At 50.6% G+C, this 17467-nt stretch overlaps 7 protein-coding genes across 7 annotated transcripts; 4 read left to right on the forward strand and 3 right to left on the reverse strand.

The window, feature by feature from the left end:
• Window positions 1-299: 299 nt before the first annotated feature.
• Window positions 300-1325, reverse strand: pin1 (peptidylprolyl isomerase ESS1). Its single transcript, XM_058515255.1, has 4 exons — window positions 1244-1325; window positions 791-1191; window positions 622-738; window positions 300-559 (listed from the first exon to the last, which is right to left on the reverse strand). The coding sequence occupies exons 1-4, from the start codon at window positions 1244-1246 to the stop codon at window positions 550-552; spliced, it is 531 nt and encodes a 176-aa protein (XP_058372433.1). The 5' UTR covers window positions 1247-1325; the 3' UTR covers window positions 300-549.
• Window positions 1326-1772: 447 nt separating this feature from the next.
• N7446_006508 (DNA-directed RNA polymerase II core subunit RPB9) lies at window positions 1773-2487 on the forward strand (the record flags this gene model as incomplete). Its single annotated transcript, XM_058515256.1, has 4 exons — window positions 1773-1849; window positions 1916-2087; window positions 2286-2375; window positions 2443-2487. 4 exons carry the CDS (start codon window positions 1773-1775, stop codon window positions 2485-2487), a joined length of 384 nt encoding a protein of 127 aa, XP_058372434.1.
• Window positions 2488-2733: 246 nt separating this feature from the next.
• Window positions 2734-3415, reverse strand: N7446_006509 (mitochondrial 54S ribosomal protein uL14m; the record flags this gene model as incomplete). Its single annotated transcript, XM_058515257.1, has 4 exons — window positions 3311-3415; window positions 3172-3256; window positions 2870-3094; window positions 2734-2804 (listed from the first exon to the last, which is right to left on the reverse strand). Exons 1-4 carry the CDS (start codon window positions 3323-3325, stop codon window positions 2734-2736), a joined length of 396 nt encoding a protein of 131 aa, XP_058372435.1. The 5' UTR covers window positions 3326-3415.
• Window positions 3416-4351: 936 nt separating this feature from the next.
• On the forward strand, window positions 4352-6874 carry N7446_006510 (SET domain-containing protein). The gene is made up of 2 exons (XM_058515258.1): window positions 4352-4700; window positions 4761-6874. The coding sequence occupies exons 1-2, from the start codon at window positions 4587-4589 to the stop codon at window positions 6663-6665; spliced, it is 2019 nt and encodes a 672-aa protein (XP_058372436.1). The 5' UTR covers window positions 4352-4586; the 3' UTR covers window positions 6666-6874.
• A 379-nt stretch (window positions 6875-7253) lies between these two features.
• N7446_006511 (putative carboxylesterase) lies at window positions 7254-8947 on the forward strand (the record flags this gene model as incomplete). The annotated part of the gene is made up of 2 exons (XM_058515259.1): window positions 7254-8612; window positions 8690-8947. The coding sequence occupies 2 exons, from the start codon at window positions 7254-7256 to the stop codon at window positions 8945-8947; spliced, it is 1617 nt and encodes a 538-aa protein (XP_058372437.1).
• A 252-nt stretch (window positions 8948-9199) lies between these two features.
• On the reverse strand, window positions 9200-11001 carry mrh4 (ATP-dependent RNA helicase MRH4; the record flags this gene model as incomplete). The annotated part of the gene is made up of 2 exons (XM_058515260.1): window positions 9200-9526; window positions 9550-11001. 2 exons carry the CDS (start codon window positions 10999-11001, stop codon window positions 9200-9202), a joined length of 1779 nt encoding a protein of 592 aa, XP_058372438.1.
• A 757-nt stretch (window positions 11002-11758) lies between these two features.
• bud4 (uncharacterized protein) lies at window positions 11759-16087 on the forward strand (the record flags this gene model as incomplete). Its single annotated transcript, XM_058515261.1, has 4 exons — window positions 11759-11848; window positions 11901-14670; window positions 14728-15425; window positions 15476-16087. 4 exons carry the CDS (start codon window positions 11759-11761, stop codon window positions 16085-16087), a joined length of 4170 nt encoding a protein of 1389 aa, XP_058372439.1.
• Window positions 16088-17467: the final 1380 nt, after the last annotated feature.

Below are 17467 nucleotides of genomic sequence, written 5' to 3' on the forward strand. Positions count from 1 at the left end.
AACTTATGTCTTATGTCTGTGTCGTATTGTTTCCGGTTGTCTCAAGGCGTCGGAGAAACACTTGATTTATACCGCGCCTGGAATATGCCTTTGTTGAGATATACAGTGCTCAAAAGAGAAATGGCTTTATGAAAGCTGGCTCCGGAAAAAATAGTCCACAATTATTATCAGGGTCATTCATTGTATTGTGATTCAGCCCATGTACCAATTCCGATGAATACATGATTGCAAAGTGTGGAGCCTTACAGTTACATGTTGAGTCCAATACCTCAGCGATCCTGCTATTATTCTTTATTGACTTGCTCTTCTTGAAGACACAACAGCTGTTCTCCACAAGGACCATTGTGACGTTGCTGTTTAATAGTTCCTATCCGAAAAAGGCATCTTCGGTAAACAAAGAGGGACAAGGACGTAATTTCATTTTCGTAGTTTATTTTCTGTTCAAAATTTTTCCCAAGACGTGCGACCAAGGGTCATCAGGGCATAGATGCGATTAGAAATTTTTCGTCTGCCCACAAACTAAATCGAGGAATGAGCAGAGGAGCGGGTTTATTGGACACTGTGAAGTCATAGATTAGTTCCCAGATAGTCGTACAGTGTGGATTCAAATACAAAGCATACCGTTCGATGAGGTGCACTCCAGAAGCTGTCTCCACGATACCGCTGACCTGGCCAGGCTGCAAGGCGAAAGCGGCATCTTCGAACTCCTTCTGCATCTCGCCGCGGCCAAAGAAGCCACTTCAGGTCGTTAGTAGCAGGAATGATAACGAGGGCACACGTAAACACTCACAGGTCTCCCTTCTTGCGAGCACTGCTGCAGTCGGACTCGGAGACTGCAAGGTCGCCAAGGCTGGTCTCACTGGACTGGATTCGCTGCTCATGGGCCTTCAGGATCTCAATTGCCTCCTCCTTCGTGCGGGTAATTTCTGCCTCCTTCCAGCTGCTGGGGCGACGGCTGTCGCGGTGCTTGACGAGCAAGTGGCTGCAGCGAATCTTGCCCTCGCCTTCGCCTGAGGCATCAGGGCGCGACACGGGGGTGTGGTTTTGCGCCATGTAGACTTTCAGCTTCTCAGTATCTGTCTCAGAAGGTGGTTCCCAGCGAGATTCCTTTGTGGAGGGGTTGAAGTAATAGGGGAGGTTCTTGGAGTTCGAATGGCGAACTTCCCATCCTGCTGGAAGTCCTGTGTCGGCCTATATATACAGTCAGCTGTGTATTCAGGGAAAAACAATCAAACAGCCGCACCATTGTGGAAAACGGGTTCTATAGGGGAGAAGTGTTTGTATTGAAGCTTGCGCGGAGTGAGCTACTGTAGGAAACTGCGGGGGATATGATGCACAAGTGCAAACTGGGCAAACTAATCACGCGCTAAGCTCTTTTTAACTGTAATGTGCTACCGCCTTCGTCTCCGCCAACTTACAAGGCCGAAGTATCTAGACTTTTGGCCTTTAAGAAGAGGCCGCCTAGATCATAAAGCATACCTTAAATAAAATATATACCGGAATGAATACTAAATATCAGATTTGAATGCTATAAGCAACCTTCTCTCAATACAATGAATAGATCCGATTCTGCCGGATTAATAATTGACTGCGGCAGCTGAGCCTATTCCCAAATAAGGTTAGCGTATCTCGGCCAATCGACGCCGACGAGTTGACAGTCTTTTATATCACTCTAGGTCTTGCTGCATTTCGGTTACATTCTGTTCACTCATCCCCCCCGTGACCCTCTATCTCTAAGCTTCAACCTGATTCTGAAAACCTCTTGTTCTAAGATGTCCAGCCCTTCGCCCTCCGCCGGTGGCGAGACCAAGCAAGCCGACCAGATCCATTTCAAGTTCTGTCGCGAATGGTATGTTTTTCTGAGCTACATCTCACGTAGCGCGTCTGAAAGGAAACTCATTAATAATCTCCACAGCTCCAACTTGTTGTACCCCAAGGAAGACCGCGTGACCAACCAGCTGATGTTCACCTGCCGAACCTGCCATGTCGGCGAGCCCGCTTCCTCTTACTGCGTCTACCAGAACAAGCTGCACAGCCAAGTCGGCGATACTGCCGGTGTCACCCAGGATGTTGGCTCCGATCCCACGGTTTGTCTCCCTGGTTTCTGTACCCTATGCGGCGAGGAAATCACATGTTCTGGCTGCGACCCCGACCCTAATGAGGCGCGTGTTGCGGACGACACCGACAGCTTGAACTCCTCGGATACCGACTCCTGGCTCAGCGCCGACTACTCTGATAATTACTGGGCGTTCAGTGGCTAACGTACGATTTTCCCTCGATTACAGCTTCCTCGTGCCAACAAGCTTTGCCCGAGCTGCGGTGAAACCGAAGCCGTTTTCTTCCAGTCCCAACAACGATCTGCTGAAACCGGAATGGTGAGACCCCATCCTGCTCTGATATCCAAGGAGACTATACGCTGACCATGTCACTACTCTCGCTCAGAAACTCTACTACGTCTGTTGTGCATGCGGTAATGTCTACATGTGATATCCTCTTACGATACGGTCTACGCGATCCCCGATACCCTTTATTAGTTTTTTATTTCTACGATTTTTTTTCGAGTGAAGATGCATACAGGAGTTTGGCGATCGGCAATCTAAAAAGCATATACTGACTTCGAACGGGGCTTTGGTATGATGCGGGTTGCTATTGATACATAGAATTGAAATGAAACATTCTGCCAAAGAAAAAAGGATACAGCGCTCTCCAACAAATTAGAAACTCGTGTAGATCTTACACATGCACGGGTGCCAATGACAAGATCTTGGACCACTTCTTGTTCCGTAGCTCCTGACCGACGACTCCTGTATAAACGTCAGTATCCAGAATGTAGACATGGGCTTAGTCCTAAACTCCCAGAAACACTAACCGTTCATTCTTGTCCCAATGGGGTCTCCGGACTTGTTGACCAACACACAAGCATTATCACCGAATCGGACGAGGGAACCATCAGGGCGCTGCAATTCCTTCTTCACGCGAACAACAACGGCATGTCGAATATCACCACGGCGGACCTTGTTCGCAAGCGCAGCGGCGGTGGTGGCTTCGGAACCTGCGGATCTTTGCTTCTGGACGACGACGACTATCCGATCACCTAATGCACCATTGATGTTAGCTTTTCTGTCCATTTCTTCTGTATTCTATGCTGGATCGAGTGTCGCGGAGACTGACCGATTGTCGCGGGCCGCTTCTTCTTGAGGACGTTCACGCACTCGACGATCGAGGCGCCGGAGTTGTCAATGCAATTTAATAGTGTCTAGCATGCAGTCTGTTAGTTTCATATTCTCAATTGAGAGGTATAGGTCCGTACTTTTAGTTGAATCATTGTGGTTGCTTGATCTGTCGTTGTTGCTTCGTCCACAATTTTGTTCTCGCGGGCGGAGGGAGGTTTCCCCGGACAGTAAGTTTATCCGAGCCTGTCTGACTCTATACAAATCCAAGTTGCTACGTCTAACGTTAGTGCTGCTTTTATTCAATCATTGGGTTGTTTAGTCTTCTACTTTGCGCATTCAGGGAAGAATGTAATATTTGATATGTAACTGGCCAAAGTAGCCTGGGTAAAACGATCTTGCTGATAAGCATCCTACAACAGGGGTCATAAATGTGTACACAGTGCCACGGAGATGAGAGCGTCGAAGCGAGTATGCCATTTCATGCATTGCTTTCATGGTATTTCGGCTCCTCTTTTTTCACCTCTTTTTTTCGCCCATGTTTGAGTGCCTCGGGTCAATCATACAGATCATATAAAGGTGCCAGTGTGAAAGGACTCACGGCCTATAACTTATAGCATGCCTTATTCTTCATTTTACTCGCAGACCTATGAGACCTGCTGTTTTCTTTTGCGTAATTAGTCCCCTTTGTACAAATGCATCTTCAAGCCACGTCAGTGAGTAAGTGGTTTTATATGGCTTTTGCTCTGACGTCGGTCGAAAGTACACTGCGGACTATATGTTCGGCACGAAGGAATGGCAGACTTAATACCGAGAGCTTCCCATTAATTTTTCTTAGGTGTGGTATATGGAATTTGCATCTTAATAGGACATAGCTCCGTCTAATATCAACCAAATACAAGAATGGGTTATCATTAAGAAGATAGTTGGAGTCAGCGCCCCGAAGATTCGCGCGATGCAGCATAGAGGCGCGACGCTCCGTGCATACAGGTACAATGTAGCTTGAGCGCATAATTGCAGGCAGCCAAGGCAAGGGACTTAATAAAGCATATATATCGTTAACCTTGTTGACCTATTGTCACAAAACCGGAGGGGAAGGGCAAGGGAAAGGCGGCCAGGTCTCACTACCGAGTGTTGGTTCCGCCCCTAAAACTAAGCCTCATCGCGAGAGCGCCTCTTCCCTTGGACTCAATGGCAACAACTTCACTCTAATTTCCTTCAGTCACTCATTTTTATCATCCTCGTTTTGAATCTGACAGCATTCCCCGAACCCTTTCTCCCTTTCTTGGATCTTCGGCAGGTCTCCGCTGGCCTCCGCTGTTCAACCGCCCTTTGCACACGTTCTGCATTCCATGATACCACTTCCTTTCTGCCGCTTTGGTTTTTAGCGGTTTCCCTTTCTTTGTTACGCCAATTATGCCTCCAAAGAGAGCGCGTAACAGCTCGCCAGCGGCTGAACGTCGCGAGCGCTTGACCCTGGCCAAACTGGCCAGCTATGACGATGTCGCAACAGATGCGCTGGTGGATCACGTACGCCCTTTGCCCACAATGCAATGAAGAACTTTGTTGACTGACGCAAGCCTCTCATAGGCTTACTTTTGGACCACTACACGCAAGAATCGCACCAAGTACAATCCTGCCCGCGGTATCCACGACGACGATATTGGGCGCATTCTTCTCCACGATGTTATTGTCGATAGAGATATCACAAGTGCCGAGCGCGAGCTGCTGGAGATATCAGGACTTAAGAAATACCTGACAAATCTCCACAGTCCCCGCGAAAAAGAATGGTTTCGTCGACATCTCCGCAAATACATCCAGATGTATCTCCCAGACTGCCCGTTCGAGGTCACCACCACCAACCGATACATTATCACGCAACATGAAGCCGCGATTTGTGCCCGCAGGTTCATCAAAAAGGGCGAAGAGATCAAATACCTGAGTGGAACACTCGTGTCTATGACCCGTGAAGAGGAGATGGATCTTGGACTGACCCGCAAAGACTTCAGCATCGTGATGTCGAGTCGGCGTAAGACCCCGTCTTTCTTCTTGGGCCCAGCCCGCTTTGCCAATCACGACTGTGATGCAAACGGGAGCCTGGCAACGCGTGGAAATGAAGGCATGTCTGTTCTGGCCATGCGCGACATCTACGAGGGAGAAGAGATCACGGTTTCTTACGGAGAGGATTATTTCGGCATTGATAACTGCGAATGTCTGTGCTTCACCTGCGAACGGGCTGTTCGCAATGGCTGGTCTCCCCAAGCTGATTCGGACCAGAACAGCAAAGAATCAAGTCCCGTGTCGACTGAAGCCACTCCGGTCGAAGACAGTACGGGGAGCAGGAAACGCCGGCGCAGCTCTGAAGTGGACTCCGATACTTCTTCGATCGTGTCTTGCTCTACTCCGCGAAAGCGAGCCAAGTTTCAGCGACAAGTGTCTAAATTGCGAAAAGAGATCTCCGTTTCTGAGCTCGCTGGTGAATCAGCCTCAACCTCCGAGACAGACCTTGTCACTACCCCAGACACTGAACTCGCCCCAACTCCTATTTTGACAGGAGCCATACCGCAGGCGTCCAAATTGAGGCACGAGCTCACAGACCTATCCCCAGTGCCAACACCAATCGATTCACCACTCCCACCACTAGCCACAGAACCGGAACAGCCAAATATGTCTGCTTTAGGCGATACAAGGCAGGCCCGGAATTCGCAGGGTCCCCTTCACGCAGATTGCGAATCTCCCGACTCTAACGCCGATGAGTCTCACCGTTCGTCAACGTCAACCACCGCGACAACCGTGGATGACGTCGGAATGAAGATTAAGACAGAGGAGACCGGAGAGTCAAACCAGACAGAATCCGCAACACTAAACGGCAAAGATCATGCCGAAACCTCAGCCGAAGGTCAGCTCGCCCTCATGACTCCTCCCAAGGACACATCCCCCAAGGAAGAACAGCCAGACTTATCGGAATCCCTTGAACTAGATGAAACACCCTCGGCTGCCGAAAAACCCAAAACCCGGAAAAAGTGGAGCAGGCGTCGATTCATTGTTGACTCTGTCGAGACCGAATCGCAGATTGCCCGAGTTCCCGGAGACTACACTAAGACCTCCAGACTGCTTGCCCAGAGATACGATCGCTGGGTGGAGTGTCAGACCTGTGATAATTGGTTCGTTCAGTCCAACTCGTACCTGACACGACGGGAATGCCCTCGCTGCGAGCGTCATTCCAAGCTGTACGGATTCCAATGGCCATACACCGACAAAAGCCCCGATGGCGAAGATCGAGTTATGGATCACCGCACCGTCCATCGTTTCTTGTCCCCTGACGCACAATCCCGCGTCAGTCGCCGAGGACGGGGTGTCAGTTTTGGAATTACCCCAACACCAGAACTGTCTGATACAAATACCCCCGAAGCAGAGACGAGCGACATGAACGAGTCTCGTCGCGATGCTCGGGCAAGTCGGCGTCGCACTAGAGAACTTCGCATGACCATGTAAAGGAAGGCATTGAATCCACGACAAGAACAGCAAAACGGAGTTTTGGTTCACGAGGAACGGCATTTGGGAAGACAATTCCCCCGAGTATTATATATAGCGTGACTGCGATTGAATTAGGTGTTTGGATTCCTTTTAAGGGTGCATTTTCAGGATTGGAAGTTGGTTAAGCGTTGTTTGCATGGGACTCCGGTTGAGGCGTTGACTATGAACATATATGCCACATGTACTATTCAATAGCTATAATCTATGTCATTCAGTACTGCAGATGTATCGGGATGTTCAATACCGAACGAACACGGCCACTGTTGTCCCCCGCATTTCGTCTCCTCGGGCAGCATGAACAATAACTGCACCAATGAGCTGTCCCCATACTGTCTTTTTGACATCGTCTGCTTGAAAACGGCTGGGGTTTCTTGACAAGAATGCAGGGACTTTCGGAGCTTTCTCTGCCGAACTTGATTCTCTTGCCCAATGAGATGATTGTTTCCCCTTGCCCAGACAGACTATATATGGCCTACAGCCCGGAGAAAACCGACGTCAGATGGCATGGAATAATAGCAAGAATACCAGAGCCTGCAGACCTTGAAAATGAGACTATCGTCGCTCATTCTCCCTCTCATCGGCCTGGGTACCACCGCCAGCGCCGCATATGACAATCCTCTAGTGAATCTCGACTACGGAGCCTTCCAGGGCCAATATGATAGCACATACAACCTCTCATATTTCCGCAAAATCCCATTTGCTTCACCACCAGTAGGCGAGAACCGTTTCCGCGCGCCTCAACCTCCACAGAAGATCATCGGAGGCAGCTATGACACAAACCAAGACTTCGACATGTGCCCCCAGCGCACAGTCAACGGAAGCGAAGACTGTCTGTATCTAGGCCTCTTCTCACGGCCATGGGATCTATCCAAGAAAACAAAAAGACCAGTACTGGTCGTATTCTACGGTGGAGCCTTCATCCAAGGCAGCGCCGCTTTCACCATGCCACCGTCCTCATTCCCAATTCTCAACGTGAGCAATCTCAATGACTACGTCGTGATTTATTCAAACTATCGCGTCAATGCCTTTGGCTTCTTACCCGGAAAAGCAATCAAGGAATCATCGACTTCAGATCTAAACCCGGGCCTACTGGACCAACAATACGTCCTGAAATGGGTGCAAAGCCACATCCACAATTTCGGCGGCGATCCCAAGAATGTAACAATCTGGGGCCAGTCAGCTGGTGCAGGTTCGGTCGTTGCCCAAGTCCTCGCAAATGGACGAAACGGCCAGCCGAAGCTTTTCTCCAAAGCCCTTGCTAGCTCACCCTTCTGGCCGAAGACTTATGCCTACAATGCACCGCAAGCAGAGGAAATTTACACCCAATTCGTCAATCTGACAGGCTGTGCCGGCTTCAAAAATGACCATGAAACAATCTCCTGCCTCAAATCCGTAGACGTGCAAAAAATCCGCGACGCAAACCTCGTCATTGCCGCAAGCCACACTTGGACAACCAGCTCCTACACCTGGGCCCCAGTGATAGACGGGACCTTCCTCACCGAGACGCTTACAGAAGCTGTCAATAGCGACTCCCTGAACACGGAGTTCGTCTGGGGTATGTACAACAGCCACGAGGGACAGAACTTCGTACCACCAGGTCTTGACAGTGCAGTCTCAGTGAATGGATTCAATTCCTCAATTGAAAGTTTCCAAAGCTGGCTTAATGGATTTGTACCTGGGTTATCGGCGAAACAGATCAAACAAGTCGAGTCTGTTTATTACCCAGCTGTTGGGAGTACGGAGACTATTACGCGTTATAATACTTCCCTTGTTAGGGCTGGGTTGGTTTATCGGGATGTTGTGCTGGCTTGTCCGGCTTATTGGATTGCTTCGGCTGCTAGCAGAAATGGGTATCTTGGGGAGTATACTATTTCGCCGGCGACGCATGGGAGTGATACTATCTATGTGTGTTCCTATTCCTTTCTGTTTCTGTTTGGATATGTGTTTGTTTTGGATGCACAGGCTGACTTGATTGATCTTAGTGGAATCGTATCAATGCTGTTCAGCAGACAAACCCCGTCGTGTATGAAGGCTATGCTGGGGCTTTCGCGAGTTTCTTCCAGACTGGTGATCCGAATGCCCACAAGGTGACGAACGCTTCGCAGCCTGGCGTACCGGAGCTACAGAGCACCAAAAAGGAATTTGTTATTGTGGATGATGGTGTTGAGAATGTAAAGCTGGATCAATTGAAGAAGAGATGTGACTTCTGGCGAAAGCTGGCGAAGGAGGTACCTGTGTGAGAGACGACTAGAAACGACGCCTATTGCTGAGTCTACGACTGGAATCAAGTTTCAATATGGACTAGAGGAGAATGAATTAGGTCGTTATATATGATTGCATATCGTACAGACTTCCAATGATCCAATGACTATTGAAATGACAATGACAACGGGTATAGTCGTTTTCCAGTTCCCAAAAATCAAAACCTCAAATTAACGCCATGTATGATACAAAATTTATACAATGAGATAGACATATATGTATATGTGGATCTAGATCAGCGCCTGTCCACGGTACATACCCTCTCGGACTTCGCGGACAACGTCCTTGCGGTCCTTCTTGCCTACCAAGACGACACCACGGCCACGCTTGCCCATACGGCCGAGACGACCCAGTCTGTGGATGAAGTCGATGGTTGTGTGGGGCACATGGTAGAGGACTACTGTCTTGACGGCTAGGGTGTCGATACCACGGGAGGCGATATCGGTGGTGACGAGAACCTTGGTGTCGGCAAGCTTGCGGATGGGCTCTTTGCGCTCAGGAAGCTCAAAGGGAATGCTCTTGGAGGCGCGGGCGTTCTTCTTTTGGAGCATGATCTCCTCGGCGGTTGGGGGAGTTTCACCTCGGTGAACTCGGCGAGGGTTTCCTCTTGCTTTCGGGAGTCGGTGTCACGGGACAGAGAGACGGCATCGATACCCTTTGTTCGGAGGAAGTTGGCGACATCGTCTGCTTCCTTGCGCTCGTTGACGAATACGATGATCTTCTTGATCTTCGGGTCCATGTATGCGTTGAGGGGCCCCCATGTCTCCGTTTGATCGGATCTCTCGCCTGCCTTTCCAATAGACCAGATGACATCGGCACAAGCGAGGTCTCGGTTGCCGCGGTACGGCTCCTTGTCTATGTCTACGACACCCAGCTGGACGCGACGAGGAATGGCGTGGAGGTTGGGAGTCGTCAGTCGTTTGATATCGGGGTAGCGCTTGCGCAACTGGTTGTCAAGACTGCGGGGAATGGTGGCCGAGCAAAGAATCAGTTTCTTGAGTGACGGGGTGACCTTGGAGATGATCTCGGTGGTTGTTGGGATGAAGGACTTGTCCATCAGAGAATCGGCTTCATCGAGAACGAGGTGAGTGACTCGGCTGAGGATATTGGGATTCGTTTTCGCAATAGAGCCTAGGAGATGCGGGGTTGAAACAAGAATGTCGATGCCGTTTGGGTGGAGGATGGCGTTTGAAATCCGACGAGGGGTGAAGGTTGCTGCGATGGCACCGGAGCGGTACTTGACTGAGTGGGCCAATTCCTTGAGTTTGGCTCCCACCTGAGAAACCAGTTCAGAAGTTGGGACAAGAATGATGGCACGGGGACGAGCAGCATTCGTCATAGGCGGCTCCTCGGGCTCCAGATCGAATGACTTGTTCTTCATTCTCTCCTCCCGCTCCCGTGCCTTCTGCTCTTCAATGGCCTTGTGTTCCTCCTTCTCACGAGCCTCAGCACGCTTGACAGCATCGACGACTGGGAGCAAGTATGCAAGGGTTTTGCCTGAGCCGGTCTCCGCTGCCAAGAGGTACTGGTCGTAAGGGTATTCTTCTTCATCTGTCTTCTTTGCGTGACGCCTTTTCCTAGGCTCTTCTTTAAGGAGCTCGGGGATTGCGAGCCGTTGGATGGGCGTAGGCTGGATATCGGAGAGACCAGGCAGAGCTTGAAGGAAGATCGATTGTCGCACTGCTGGGAGGAGAGGGAAGTGGTCGAAACTGTCGAGACTGGCAAGCTTGGCCTTGACGGCAGCACGCTTGCCGTAATTGATTGGTGACAGCATCGTTTGCATCTTCAAAGCCTTATACAGTGGGCTGTCCTTCTTTTCCACCTTGCCCTCCTCCCCTGAACGTTTAAGGGCCGCCTGGGATCGTGCTCGTGGAGTGTCCCGAACTCGTGCTTCAGTCTGATTCATTGAGGCAAAAGGTCCGGCGCGTGATCTTGAAGAACGGGGCTTGTCTGGTGGAGGCATAGATTGCCTAGAGACATTGGGAGATAGGGCCATACGAGCAGCCTTGCGACGCACTCGAACGGAGGCCATGCCTCGCGTTATCTGCCATGATGTCGACACGATCGATGGGAAGAGGGTAGCTCTAGTTTGGCATGCGAAACATATCGAGGATGGTACTGGCAAAGGCATTGTTTCGAAACACTAGCAATGAACTCGAAAATCCAAAGACTCAGTCGTGACGGAGAGGCCAGAACCTGTTCAGATGTTTTTTTGCGATGATCCATGGCGCTATCCCTGTCTGGGACTAGCGCAGATCGCTGCCCTGACGTAATCGAGATGAGTCAGCGGTTTCAGCTTGCTTGGGCCCAGCGGTTGCCCCAGCGACTGCCGCGACAACACTCTTTGCTTGGGGTAACAATCCACTTCAATAGAGTCAAACATATCAGGTTTCGCTTCTCTTCTTCACCTCTTTCTTTGTTTCTCTATTCCCTGGCTCTTTTGGCTCTTTGAGTTGACGTTTGTATCCCTTCGTTATCCCTTTTTTGCCCTTGACCTTTGTGGACGCTCATACGAGTTTGTTTTGGCCCTTTGAAGCAACATTCCTGCTACGATCGACACGACTTTACACTTTACCAGCGAATGCACCAGGGCTAACAATTCCCACGCGACTTCTGGTATCTATTAAGAAAGGTATGGTACCTGACCTGGCGCGATCCTGCCTTGTCCTTTGTCATCAGTCGCGAACCCATTCACCGATCTGGACGTAATGAGCAAGCACTTACGCATCATAGACATCTGTCTTGGTATTCTATTACGATCACAACTCTGATATCCCCCCACTGTCAGTATGGGTAACGGATCTGGCCAGCGGCCGCTTTCCGAAGTGAGTCCCATGGCCCAGAGGCGCAACTCGCCAAGCTGGAACCAAGTTACCAAGGTACTTTGCGATATTGATGTCGCGTATTTCAGCATTCTAACCATGATGATAGATGCCCAATGGTGAATCGCCTGCCTACGATGTCTCCTCTCTCAACAGCAAAGCCTCCCCGCGTCTGTTCTGGAAAGGCCGCGAGTCCCCGTCGCCTTTCTCCAAGGGGGCCGAAAACAAAATGCCCTACGACCCAGAGGGATCTTATTTCCCGACCCGGCGCCCGTCGCTCGAGAATTTGAAGCGCGTCTCCAAGGTGAAGAACCATAGCATGTTGCTTGAAGGCGGCACAGAGTACGACCCAGCCTCGGTCGTTGTTCCCCAGAGGCCACTGGCACGCGAGCGATCACCGCAGCGCGACAGCCAAATGAATGTTGCCAAGTCCCAGTTCGATGACGAAGATGACTCCTATATCCCACGACCCCATTCCCCAAGCAAGGACCAAGCATCGCCAAGCAAATCATCGCTCTCCAAGGGCAGCCGATACGGCAAAGGATTTGATCCTCAAAATGATATCTGGTCCGAGTATGGTAGCGCGGGCCATCGACATGCCAAGAGTGTCACCTTTGATCATGCTCCTCCTCAAATTAACGAATATGAAATGACGACACCTGACCCATCCTCAGTTGCTTCTGAATCCCGAGAAAATAGTTATGAGTCGGAGGAAGAGGAGGGTGACGTCAGCTTCGAGCATGAGTCTTCCATTGAGCGCGACGATAGTTTCGACGCTTCGCTAGAGGACATTGAGAAGACTCCTGTTGTGCTGCCCGAGGATTGGCGTTTCATGAGCCCTAGCACAGATGACGAGGGTGATGTGTTTACCGAGCATGTTGAGGGCCGCAACACGGAGGACCGACCAGTCTCCCGTGAGAGAGACTCATCCCACCACAAACGTGTAGAATCGTTGGACTCTAATGGCGAGCGACGCCCCCTCCCACCTCTGCCATCAGTCAACCGCATGTCGGGTGCGCGACCCTCTTCGCCTGGCAAGTTAGGTGCCGCATTCGAACTGGGGAGTGCCGGCCAAAGAGTTCTTCCTGCACCTCCGGCCGCTGCCTCGTATAACAAGTCTGACATCGGGGGTTCCGTGTCCCTGGAGGATCGGCTCCGCCTTATGATGCTGCATGAGAAAGAAGACAAAAATGAGACCCATGAAGACCACGCAGAGAGTGTCGAGGAGACTGAGAAGAAGTTAGTGACAGCGCCGGAGCCTGCATCAAAAACTGATGATGCCGAGGAAGAGGAAGACCCGAAGGAGACCTTCTTCTCACCTCCCCGAATTTCGCGTGACTCAATCCTGAGAGACATGCGCAAGGGTGATAGCTACGACGACGACGATAGCTTTGACGAATCCTCTCAAATTGCTTCCAGCCCTCGCCATTATGACCATTATGACCCTGACGTTCCTATTCCTTCATTGGAAACCGATGATGATGACTCCTCGAGCGTGATCATTAAGCAGGAGGAGAACGACGAAGACATGTACTCTATCACGGAATACTACCAGAACATGTCAGACAATAGCTTGTCTTCCCGTGACCAGCGGGCTAAGTACGACGAGGACAGCAACTACTCCCTCCGTTCCGCAGCAGAGGCCGCAGAACGCGCCCGAAACGACAACAACAGCCAGGGCTCTGGCCAAACAACCCCAACTGCCGAAGAGAAGGGCACTGCGGAACAAGCTATCCATGTTAATGGGACAAAGGATGAGCAAGGACAAGATGCCTCATCCAAGGACCAGCATTTGGATATGACTTCAATTCGCCAGTCCCTCGGACGTCCTGTCACCCCTGAGATGCACGAAGACCAAGCTTCAGAGCCCTCCACTCCAGACTCCGTGATTCGTCACCCCATTGAAGACGACGAGGAATACGAGGAAGAGCCAGAAGAAGAGCAGCAGCCCGAAGAGGGACAGGAGGAGCGTCAGGATGAAGCCGAGAGCTCCTCCGACGAGTCTGTGCCTGAACCGGTGGCCACAATCAGAGCCCCTGGCGCCGGCCTCAAGACCCGACCCTCATTGACCCCTGCCGATATGCAGTCAATGGCTGCCACTCGCCGCAAGATCAGTGGTCAACATATTCCCCCAGTGCCTCCACTCACCAAGCAGATTTCCCATGAGTCGGCTCCCTACGATCATGAAAACAAGCAGACCGACTCGCCGCCTAAATTGGCCCTTCCCACCGATTTCAACCAACGGCAAAGCAGTCTCATGAAGCTGGACATCCCGTTCAGTATTCAAGAAGAGAGCCTTGGCTCCGGACTGAACAAGGAGTTTGATCGTGTCATCGAGTCCCAAAAGGTTGCGTTCCACCTGGCTCTTTCCCCAATTCCCCGTCTTGCTCCTTCACCGGCAGCATACCCCCAGGGTCCCGTTACCCGAGAAAATCGTTTTATCCCCGCTGACTCTTGTTTTCCCGTACAGCGAGGCTACCTCATGAGACAGAACACCAAAGTCATCATTGCTAGCAGCCGCAACGAGGAAGAACCCATGCCCTCTCCCGAACAGACTCCCCAGGACCCACGTGGTACAAGGTCTGCTGGATCCTCTCCACGCAAGCCTAGCCAACAAACTTGGACCACTGTCCCTTGGAACGGATCAGCGCGACGCTCAAGTATCAAGCCCGCCACTGGGATTCCGAAGAAGAAGCCTGTTCCTGGTGCTGGCCCAGTGCCTCCCCTCCCGGGACAGGCTAGTAATGTTCAAGACGCCCCGGCCACCATCGAAGAGAACGAGCCAGTTACCTCTGAGTCATTTGAAGATGGTGAAGAGCGTGGTCGTCTGTTCGTGAAGGTTGTAGGGCTCAAGTACTTGGACATGCCTCTTCCTCGTGGTAAGACTTTTTATTGACACCCATGACGCAGGCCATTGTGACTAACCAGATCGATAGGTGAACGTTCATACTTCGCACTGACCTTGGATAACGGGTTACACTGTGTCACCACATCTTGGCTGGAGATGGGCAAGACGGCCCCAATCGGACAGGAGTTCGAGCTCATTGTACAGAACGATCTGGAGTTCCAGTTGACTCTGCAGATGAAAATCGATGAAAACAAGTTCCAAACACCCGAGCCTGCGGCATCCCCATCGCGCCAAAAGGCCTCGGCCCTCAGTCGTGTGTTTGCTTCCCCTCGTCGTCGCAAGGAGCTTGACATGAAGCAGCAAATGCAGTCTCAGCAGCAGAAGGCCAAGGATGTCAATGCGCCTGTCTACGATCGCCTCCGCAACCTGGTTGCTCGTGATGGTAGCTTTGGCCGTGCCTATGTTGCCCTGAGCGACCACGAACAGCAAGCCTTTGGCCGTCCTCACGTCGTTGACGTTGCGTGCTTCAACGAATGGGCCGTCGAAGATCAAATGAGTAGTGTCAAGAGCAAGAAGAGTGCGACTAACGTAAATGCGCAGCGTCGACCACCGTACAAGATCGGCAAATTGGAAGTGCAGCTCCTCTTTGTGCCCAAGCCCAAGGGCAGCAAGGATGAGGACATGCCAAAGAGTATGAATGCTTGCATTCGTGAAATGCGAGACGCAGAGAGCGTTGCATCTCGGTCTTGGGAGGGATTCCTGTCCCAACAAGGTGGCGATTGCCCAGTAAGTCTTGCCAATAATCTCACCATTAGGTACCTACTAATCGACAATAGTTCTGGCGCCGTCGCTTCTTCAAGCTTCAGGGATCCAAATTGACAGCGTATCACGAAACAACGCGCCAGCCCCGAGCCACAATAAACCTTGCCAAGGCATCCAAGCTCATTGACGACCGGTCCTCACTTCTTCAGAAGGAGACCAGCACCAAAAATGGCGGTCGCCGGAAGTCTGCATTCGCAGAGGAAGAAGACGGCTACATGTTTGTCGAAGAGGGTTTCCGGATTCGCTTTGGAAATGGTGAAGTGATTGACTTTTACGCCGACAGCGCTGCAGACAAGGAAGGTTGGCTCAGAGTCATGTCCGAGGCTGTCGGTAAGGGCTCTACCTCCGGAAATGGTGCAATCAAGGCCTGGGCCGATCTTGTGCTCAAGCGCGAGCGCAGCATGATGGCGAAACAAGAGACTTCCCGACCCAGCAGCGGCATTCCCGTAGCACCCTCTTCGCCTTCTCGGAATAGGAACAGTGCAATGATGGGACCGCCTTCTTCGGCAGGATCTGGGGCGCCGGCGTCGCAGCCCCCTCGCTCCAAACACAAGCACACATATTCCCAACCTGAAATGGGAGGTGCCGAGGCACGTCGACAGAAAACCCGCTCCCTCATGTTCTAATCCCTTGAGCCTGAGTTGAGGTCAACACAAGCCAAGCGTTCACTTCTTCTGTCCATGATGTTGAGTTGTCACAATAACTATTCCCTTTTATTTACCTGCTGGATGTCTTCCATCGGCTTTTCTCCTTTTTGTTTTTCGTTCTGAGCTGCCTTATTCGCGATTTGGTTTTCCATTCCTTTACTTTTTTTCCTGGTACCGGTGTATGATGCGATCCTTTTTTTGGTTTCCTTTCTCTGTCTGATTATTCTTTCTCAAGAATTGTTGCGAGCCCATTGGCAAAAGGCGTGTTTGCAGCGTGAGCAATATGGCAACTGTACGATTCGAAGACCCTATCGCACAAATGATTCTTTCATGATTCTCGTTGTTGCTTGTTCTTTGCTGTACCTTAATGATACATACGCTTTTTCTTTCCTTTCTTTGAGTCCATAATTGCGTCTACAAATTTTGTTCAAACGTATCCATGAAGTCCATCTCCCTCTTATACGTTCGAGTACGTTAAATGCTTAGATACTCACGACATGTAGCACCAGTACTGCTAGCAGCCTGGAGATCTTTACTTCTTCCGCCCATGTTGAAGGAGCTTGGTGGTGACTACTCCGCAAAGTTCGTTTAATTCTCCGAGACAATTGTTGGATGTCAGGCTTTTGTACACCTTATATTATCACACCAAGTTATTTCATGCAAAGGAAAGTGCCAATCTTCACTATGTAGCTTAAAGCTAAGACGAATCTAACACATCTAGATCCCAGCGTATAGCGCAAAGATATTAAATGAAGATTATATCTTAACCCTCCTATATGATGATACGTCTTTCCATATTTACTCTTTTTTTCATTCCATTGGGTAGCAAATTCTTCTTTCTTGAGCTGCAATACGATTCAAATATACCGCTCAAAGCCCCGCGCGATAACTTCTCCATCCTGCAGCCATTTGAGTGGCCCAGCACTCAAGCCAGCCAACCAGCTAGTGCGAAGAAAAGTGCATGATTGCGTCGGCCAAAGTACTGTCCCTCTGGAGGCATTATTAGCTTCCGTATTTCGGGCTGTGAACTATGGTTGGCAAAGCTAAAATATTTCTATAGAGCGACGTTCCTACTCGTAAGCAGTAGGTACTGCCGCAGATTGCTTCTTGTATACCCTATACTCTCATACAATATCAACTGGACCAGCTTCGCATGGGTCGCCTTGATTATGAAGGAAAACTGTCTTCAAATGACAAGAATCATGCAAATAAACCCGCTTTTCCTCTCAACCTGGTCGTCGACCGGATTACCGGGCTTCGAGCTCTCATTTTTATGTGGATGATGGCGGAAGCTTGGTGGCATGGCGAGGTCGCGTGCGATATCATAACGCATTTAGGCGGATATTGGGGTTCCCAGGA

Source organism: Penicillium canescens, assembly GCF_028828765.1.
Source record: "Penicillium canescens strain IBT 15451 chromosome Unknown utg000004l_segment0_segment0, whole genome shotgun sequence".
Taxonomy (NCBI): Eukaryota; Fungi; Ascomycota; class Eurotiomycetes; order Eurotiales; family Aspergillaceae; genus Penicillium; species Penicillium canescens.